Here is a 9,226-nt window from a genome sequence, read left to right on the forward strand (position 1 = left end):
CATGGCCTCGGTCCAATAATCAGGTGCTCTCTCTCTTTACACCCCGGCAATAAGACACACATCATCTGGGCAGCAATGAATGTGGCACTAGGCACCACCGTGGCCCTACTACCAACTAGGCGGCAGCCTAGTGCACCATGGTTGGTGGGGGGCACCTAAGACATGGAATAATTGGTTGTGTCTTCTTGCAGGTTCTCCGCCTCAGACTCCGACAGTTACCAGCACGGGGGGCTCTGTGCGCGGCACGCCAGGTGAGTTGGCGTTTGCTTGGAATAGTCATCACTGCGGGAAATTTTCATTGATGGATGAAACAGTTTATAAAGCTTCACCGTTCCCTGTGTGTATTTAATATCACCATTTGCTAGATGGAAAAATGGACCAATATACCACACAAAATTTTTTTTTTCGAACCAGACTCATCCCCCCCACCTTCCCCCTCCCAATTTAGTGTGAGGGCAACACTGCCACCCTGTCCACCCAACTGCAACAGGGAACCTCGTTGTGACAGGACGCAGGACATTGGTTAATTATTATTATTATTTAATTTATATGGCGCCACAAGGGGTCTGAATCGCCTCACAAAGTACAGTAACAGTATGAACAAAACAAGAAAGAAGTTACTTACAGCACAGATCATTGCAGGACATGGACGTGGTGTATAAACATGGCTGCATTAGTCGTCATGGTACCCAAATACGCAGCAAGGCGGCAGAACCCAAGGGATATGTGCTGCTGTAGGCACTGGGGAGTAGATGATGGTATAAGCGAGGGAAGGAAAACCACATGAGGGAGGAGGGCCCTGCTCGTGAGAGCTTACAGCCTGCCTCACACTATACATTAGTGGGGGATATGTATCAAGGCGGGCGTGGATTAACAGATACACAGTAAAAAAGGTCGACAGTGTCTAGATAGACACCAGATGTTAGACAGTCAATAGGTCGACTGGGACAAAAGGTTAACAGGAACAAAAGGACGACACACTACAGTTCGACATGTAAGAATGTCGACAGGTACAAATTGCCGACCTGGTCAAAAGGCAAACATGAAAATGGTCGACACAAAAATGGTCGACACATTATTTATTATTATTTTTAGACCTAATCTTCACCCTAACCCTTCCCTTGGTGCCTAGCCATAATCCTCCCTCCTGGTGCCTAACCCTAACCATCGGGGTAGGTGCCTGACCCCAACCGTCCCTTCTAGTACCTAACCCTAACCCTCCGGTAAGTGCCTAACCCTAATAAAAAAAAAGAAAGCATCGACCTTTTGTCCCTGTCGACCATTGTCCCAGTCGACCTATTGACTGTCTAACATCTGGTGTCTATCTAGACATTGACGACCTGGTTACTGTCTATCTATAGTCCGGAACCTTACCAGGCCTTAGGGACATATTTATCAATTATTGGGTTTAGCCCCAATAATTGTAATTTCTTATTGCCGCTATTTGTGTCCATAATAAATAATATACCAAGTGAATGTATCTAAATCATATGCAGGGTGGGGGCTCCGAAGGGATCCTATCCCCGCGATGTGTTAGTCGTGAATCGGTCACTTCACTACTATATCGGAACCCCCGGAACGCTACTGCGCATACGTGGTCCACTGTTCACGTGGCGTCCAGTCCGGAGGAACCCTCTCCAAGTAAATTTAGCGAAATCCAGCCCATAGACTACAGCGGCCCACGCCATCTGAAGGGACCGCGGCTGCTGTCAGAAATGAAGGAACCATATTTGCTGCCGTCTCTCATATATACGGATGATACTTACTATTTGTGGGTATCCCCTAATTATTATTTGATAAATAGGCCCCTTGGAGGACGCTGAGGTGTATATATGATGGTGGGGGAGGACGCTGGGGTGTATATATGATGGTGGGGGAGGACGCTGAGGTGTATATATGATGGTGGGGGAGAACGCTGAGGTGTATATATGATGGTGGGGGAGGACGCTGAGGTGTATATATGATGGTGGGGGGAGGACGCTGAGGTGTATATATGATGGTGGGGAGGACGCTGAGGTGTATATATGATGGTGGGGAGGACGCTGAGGTGTATATATGATGGTGGGGGGAGGACGCTGAGGTATATATATGATGGTGGGGGGAAGACGCTGAGGTGTATATATGATGGTGGGGGGAGGACGCTGAGGTGTATATATGATGGTGGGGGGAGGACGCTGAGGTGTATATATGATGGTGGGGGGAGGACGCTGAGGTGTATATATGATGATGGGGGGAGGACGCTGAGGTGTATATATGATGGTGGGGGAGGACGCTGAGGTGTATATATGATGGTGGGGGGAGGACGCTGAGGTGTATATATGATGGTGGGGGGAGGACGCTGAGGTATAATTATGATGGTGGGGGGAGGACGCTGAGGTGTATATATGATGGTGGGGGGAGGACGCTGAGGTATAATTATGATGGTGGGGGGAGGACGCTGAGGTGTATATATGATGGTGGGGGGAGGACGCTGAGGTGTATATATGATGGTGGGGGGAGGACGCTGAGGTGTATATATGATGGTGGGGGGAGGACGCTGGGGTGTATATATGATGGTGGGGGAGGACGCTGAGGTGTATATATGATGGTGGGGGAGGACGCTGAGGTGTATATATGATGGTGGGGGGAGGACGCTGAGGTGTATATATGATGGTGGGGGGAGGACGCTGAGGTGTATATATGATGATGGGGGAGGACGCTGAGGTGTATATATGATGGTGGGGGGAGGATGCTGAGGTGTATATATGATGGTGGGGGGAGGACGCTGAGGTGTATATATGATGGTGGGGGAGGACGCTGAGGTGTATATATGATGATGGGGGAGGACGCTGAGGTGTATATATGATGATGGGGGAGGACGCTGAGGTGTATATATGATGGTGGGGGGAGGACGCTGAGGTGTATATATGATGGTGGGGGAGGACGCTGAGGTGTATATATGATGGTGGGGGGAGGACGCTGAGGTGTATATATGATGGTGGGGGGAGGACGCTGAGGTGTATATATGATGGTGGGGGGAGGCCGCTGAGGTGTATATATGATGGTGGGGGGAGGACGCTGAGGTGTATATATGATGATGGGGGAGGACGCTGAGGTGTATATATGATGGTGGGGGGAGGACGCTGAGGTGTATATATGATGGTGGGGGAGGACGCTGAGGTGTATATATGATGGTGGGGGGAGGACGCTGAGGTGTATATATGATGGTGGGGGGAGGACGCTGAGGTGTATATATGATGGTGGTGGGGGGAGGACGCTGAGGTGTATATATGATGGTGGGGGGAGGACGCTGAGGTGTATATATGATGGTGGGGGGAGGACGCTGAGGTGTATATATGATGGTGGGGGGATAACGCTGAGGTGTATATATGATGGTGGGGGGAGGACGCTGAGGTGTATATATGATGGTGGGGGGGAGGACGCTGAGGTGTATATATGATGGTGGGGGGAGGACGCTGAGGTGTATATATGATGGTGGGGGGGAGGACGCTGAGGTGTATATATGATGGTGGGGGGAGGACGCTGAGGTGTATATATGATGGTGGGGGGAGGACGCTGAGGTGTATATATGATGGTGGGGGGAGGACGCTGAGGTGTATATATGATGGTGGGGGAAGGACGCTGAGGTGTATATATGATGGTGGGGGGAGGACGCTGAGGTGTATATATGATGGTGGGGGGAGGACGCTGAGGTGTATATATGATGGTGGTGGGGGAGGACGCTGAGGTGTATATATGATGGTGGGGGAGGACGCTGAGGTGTATATATGATGGTGGGGGGAGGACGCTGAGGTGTATATATGATGGTGGGGGGAGGACGCTGAGGTGTATATATGATGGTGGGGGGGAGGACGCTGAGGTGTATATATGATGGTGGGGGAGGACGCTGAGGTGTATATATGATGGTGGGGGGAGGACGCTGAGGTGTATATATGATGGTAGGGGGAGGACGCTGAGGTGTATATATGATGGTGGTGGGGGAGGACGCTGAGGTGTATATATGATGGTGCGGGGAGGACGCTGAGGTGTATATATGATGGTGGGGGGAGGACGCTGAGGTGTATATATGATGGTGGGGGAGGACGCTGAGGTGTATATATGATGGTGGGGGGAGGACGCTGAGGTGTATATATGATGGTGGGGGGAGGACGCTGAGGTGTATATATGATGGTGGGGGGAGGACGCTGAGGTGTATATATGATGATGGGGGAGGACGCTGAGGTGTATATATGATGGTGGGGGGAGGACGCTGAGGTGTATATATGATGGTGAGGGGAGGACGCTGAGGGTGTATATATGATGATGGGGGGAGGACGCTGAGGTGTATATATGATGGTGGGGGGAGGACGCTGAGGTATATATATGATGGTGAGGGGAGGACGCTGAGGGTGTATATATGATGGTGGGGGAGGACGCTGAGGTGTATATATGATGGTGGGGGGAGGACGCTGAGGTGTATATATGATGGTGGGGGAGGACGCTGAGGTGTATATATGATGGTGGTGGGGGGAGGACGCTGAGGTGTATATATGATGGTGGGGGGAGGACGCTGAGGTGTATATATGATGGTGGGGGGAGGACGCTGAGGTGTATATATGATGGTGGGGGGAGGACGCTGAGGTGTATATATGATGATGGGGGAGGACGCTGAGGTGTATATATATGATGGTGGGGAGGACGCTGAGGTGTATATATGATGGTGGGGGGGAGGACGCTGAGGTGTATATATGATGGTGGGGGGAGGACGCTGAGGTGTATATATGATGGTGGGGGAGGACGCTGAGGTGTATATATGATGGTGGGGGGAGGACGCTGAGGTGTATATATGATGGTGGGGGGAGGACGCTGAGGTGTATATATGATGGTGGTGGGGGGAGGACGCTGAGGTGTATATATGATGGTGGGGGGGAGGACGCTGAGGTGTATATATGATGGTGGGGGGAGGACGCTGAGGTGTATATATGATGGTGGGGGGAGGACGCTGAGGTGTATATATGATGATGGGGGAGGACGCTGAGGTGTATATATGATGGTGGGGAGGACGCTGAGGTGTATATATGATGGTGGGGGAGGACGCTGAGGTGTATATATGATGATGGGGGAGGACGCTGAGGTGTATATATGATGGTGGGGGGAGGACGCTGAGGTGTATATATGATGGTGAGGGGAGGACGCTGAGGTGTATATATGATGGTGGGGGAGGACGCTGAGGTGTATATATGATGGTGGGGGGAGGACGCTGAGGTGTATATATGATGGTGGGGGGAGGACGCTGAGGTGTATATATGATGGTGGGGGGAGGACGCTGAGGTGTATATATGATGATGGGGGAGGACGCTGAGGTGTATATATGATGATGGGGGGAGGACGCTGAGGTGTATATATGATGGTGGGGGGAGGACGCTGAGGTGTATATATGATGGTGGGGGGAGGACGCTGAGGTGTATATATGATGGTGGGGAGGACACTGAGGTGTATATATGATGGTGGGGGGAGGACGCTGAGGTGTATATATGATGGTGGGGGGAGGACGCTGAGGTGTATATATGATGGTGGGGGGAGGACGCTGAGGTGTATATATGATGGTGAGGGGAGGACGCTGAGGTGTATATATGATGGTGGGGGAGGACGCTGAGGTGTATATATGATGGTGGGGGGAGGACGCTGAGGTGTATATATGATGGTGGGGGGAGGACGCTGAGGTGTATATATGATGGTGAGGGGAGGACGCTGAGGTGTATATATGATGATGGGGGAGGACGCTGAGGTGTATATATGATGGTGGGGGGAGGACGCTGAGGTGTATATATGATGGTGGGGGGAGGACGCTGAGGTGTATATATGATGGTGGGGGGAGGACGCTGAGGTGTATATATGATGGTGGGGGGGAGGACGCTGAGGTGTATATATGATGGTGGGGGGAGGACGCTGAGGTGTATATATGATGGTGGGGGGGAGGACGCTGAGGTGTATATATGATGGTGGGGGGAGGACGCTGAGGTGTATATATGATGGTGGGGGGAGGACGCTGAGGTGTATATATGATGGTGGTGGAGGACGCTGAGGTGTATATATGATGGTGGGGGGAGGACGCTGAGGTGTATATATGATGGTAGGGGGAGGACGCTGAGGTGTATATATGATGGTGGTGGGGGAGGACGCTGAGGTGTATATATGATGGTGCGGGGGAGGACGCTGAGGTGTATATATGATGGTGGGGGGAGGACACTGAGGTGTATATATGATGGTGGGGGAGGACGCTGAGGTGTATATATGATGGTGGGGGGAGGACGCTGAGGTGTATATATGATGGTGGGGGGAGGACGCTGAGGTGTATATATGATGGTGGGGGAGGACGCTGAGGTGTATATATGATGAGTGGGGGAGGACGCTGAGGTGTATATATGATGGTGGGGGGAGGACGCTGAGGTGTATATATGATGGTGAGGGGAGGACGCTGGGGTGTATATATGATGATGGGGGAGGACGCTGAGGTGTATATATGATGGTGGGGGGAGGACGCTGAGGTATATATATGATGGTGAGGGGGAGGACGCTGAGGGTGTATATATGATGGTGGGGGAGGACGCTGAGGTGTATATATGATGGTGGGGGGAGGACGCTGAGGTGTATATATGATGGTGGGGGGAGGACGCTGAGGTGTATATATGATGGTGGTGGGGGAGGACGCTGAGGTGTATATATGATGGTGGGGGGAGGACGCTGAGGTGTATATATGATGGTGGGGGGAGGACGCTGAGGTGTATATATGATGGTGGGGGGAGGACGCTGAGGTGTATATATGATGAATGGGGGAGGACGCTGAGGTGTATATATGATGGTGGGGGGAGGACGCTGAGGTGTATATATGATGGTGGGGGGAGGACGCTGAGGTGTATATATGATGGTGGGGGGAGGACGCTGAGGTGTATATATGATGGTGGGGGAGGACACTGAGGTGTATATATGATGGTGGGGGGAGGACGCTGAGGTGTATATATGATGGTGGGGGGAGGACGCTGAGGTGTATATATGATGGTGGTGGGGGGAGGACGCTGAGGTGTATATATGATGGTGGGGGGAGGACGCTGAGGTGTATATATGATGGTGGGGGGAGGACGCTGAGGTGTATATATGATGGTGGGGGGAGGACGCTGAGGTGTATATATGATGATGGGGGAGGACGCTGAGGTGTATATATGATGGTGGGGAGGACGCTGAGGTGTATATATGATGGTGGGGGGAGGACGCTGAGGTGTATATATGATGATGGGGGGAGGACGCTGAGGTGTATATATGATGGTGGGGGGAGGACGCTGAGGTGTATATATGATGGTGAGGGGAGGACGCTGAGGTGTATATATGATGATGGGGGAGGACGCTGAGGTGTATATATGATGGTGGGGGGAGGACGCTGAGGTGTATATATGATGGTGGGGGGAGGACGCTGAGGTGTATATATGATGGTGGGGGGAGGACGCTGAGGTGTATATATGATGATGGGGGAGGACGCTGAGGTGTATATATGATGATGGGGGAGGACGCTGAGGTGTATATATGATGGTGGGGGGAGGACGCTGAGGTGTATATATGATGGTGGGGGGAGGACGCTGAGGTGTATATATGATGGTGGGGGGAGGACGCTGAGGTGTATATATGATGGTGGGGGGAGGACGCTGAGGTGTATATATGATGGTGGGGGGAGGACGCTGAGGTGTATATATGATGGTGGGGGGAGGACGCTGAGGTGTATATGATGGTGGGGGGAGGACGCTGAGGTGTATATATGATGGTGGGGGAGGACGCTGAGGTGTATATATGATGGTGGGGGGAGGACGCTGAGGTGTATATATGATGGTGGGGGGAGGACGCTGAGGTGTATATATGATGGTGGGGGGAGGACGCTGAGGTGTATATATGATGGTGGGGGAGGACGCTGAGGTGTATATATGATGGTGGGGGGAGGACGCTGAGGTGTATATATGATGGTGGGGGGAGGACGCTGAGGTGTATATATGATGGTGGGGGGAGGACGCTGAGGTGTATATATGATGGTGGGGGGAGGACGCTGAGGTGTATATATGATGGTGGGGGGAGGACGCTGAGGTGTATATATGATGGTGGGGGGAGGACGCTGAGGTGTATATATGATGGTGGGGGGAGGACGCTGAGGTGTATATATGATGGTGGGGGGAGGACGCTGAGGTGTATATATGATGGTGGGGGGAGGACGCTGAGGTGTATATATGATGGTGGGGGGAGGACGCTGAGGTGTATATATGATGGTGGGGGGAGGACGCTGAGGTGTATATATGATGATGGGGAGGACGCTGAGGTGTATATATGATGATGGGGGGAGGACGCTGAGGTGTATATATGATGGTGGGGGGAGGAACGCTGAGGTGTATATATGATGGTGGGGGGGAGGACGCTGAGGTGTATATATGATGGTGGGGGAGGACGCTGAGGTGTATATATGATGGTGGGGGGAGGACGCTGAGGTGTATATATGATGATGGGGGGAGGACGCTGAGGTGTATATATGATGGTGAGGGGAGGACGCTGAGGTGTATATATGATGGTGGGGGGAGGACGCTGAGGTGTATATATGATGGTGGGGGGAGGACGCTGAGGTGTATATATGATGGTGGGGGGAGGACGCTGAGGTGTATATATGATGGTGGGGGGAGGACGCTGAGGTGTATATATGATGGTGGGGGGAGGACGCTGAGGTGTATATATGATGGTGGTGGGGGAGGACGCTGAGGTGTATATATGATGGTGGTGGGGGAGGACGCTGAGGTGTATATATGATGGTGGGGGGAGGACGCTGAGGTGTATATATGATGGTGGGGGGAGGACGCTGAGGTGTATATATGATGGTGGGGGAGGACGCTGAGGTGTATATATGATGGTGGGGGGAGGACGCTGAGGTGTATATATGATGGTGAGGGGGAGGACGCTGAGGTGTATATATGATGGTGGGGGGAGGACGCTGAGGTGTATATATGATGGTGGGGGGAGGACGCTGAGGTGTATATATGATGGTGGGGGGAGGACGCTGAGGTGTATATATGATGGTGAGGGGAGGAACGCTGAGGTGTATATATGATGGTGGGGGAGGACGCTGAGGTGTATATATGATGGTGGGGGGAGGACGCTGGGGTGTATATATGATGGTGGGGGGAGGACGCTGAGGTGTATATATGATGGTGGGGGGAGGACG

At 52.4% G+C, this 9,226-nt stretch overlaps 1 protein-coding gene across 1 annotated transcript in view; it reads left to right on the forward strand.

The window, feature by feature from the left end:
* LOC148439492 (retroviral integration site protein Fli-1 homolog) overlaps positions 1 to 337 on the forward strand; it is a gene marked incomplete at its 3' end in the record, with an annotated part of 55,207 nt that extends 54,870 nt beyond the window's left edge. Inside the window, exon 7 of the mRNA XM_088464676.1 lies at positions 192 to 337. Within this exon, the coding sequence (XP_088320802.1) occupies positions 192 to 337 (146 nt within the window). The remainder of the gene's footprint in view (positions 1 to 191) is intronic.
* Between the last annotated feature and the right edge of the window lie 8,889 nt (positions 338 to 9,226).

The sequence above is a fragment of the Taudactylus pleione genome, unplaced genomic scaffold (assembly GCF_031769625.1).
Source record: "Taudactylus pleione unplaced genomic scaffold, aTauple2 ptg001748bl, whole genome shotgun sequence".
NCBI classification, from domain to species: Eukaryota; Metazoa; Chordata; class Amphibia; order Anura; family Myobatrachidae; genus Taudactylus; species Taudactylus pleione.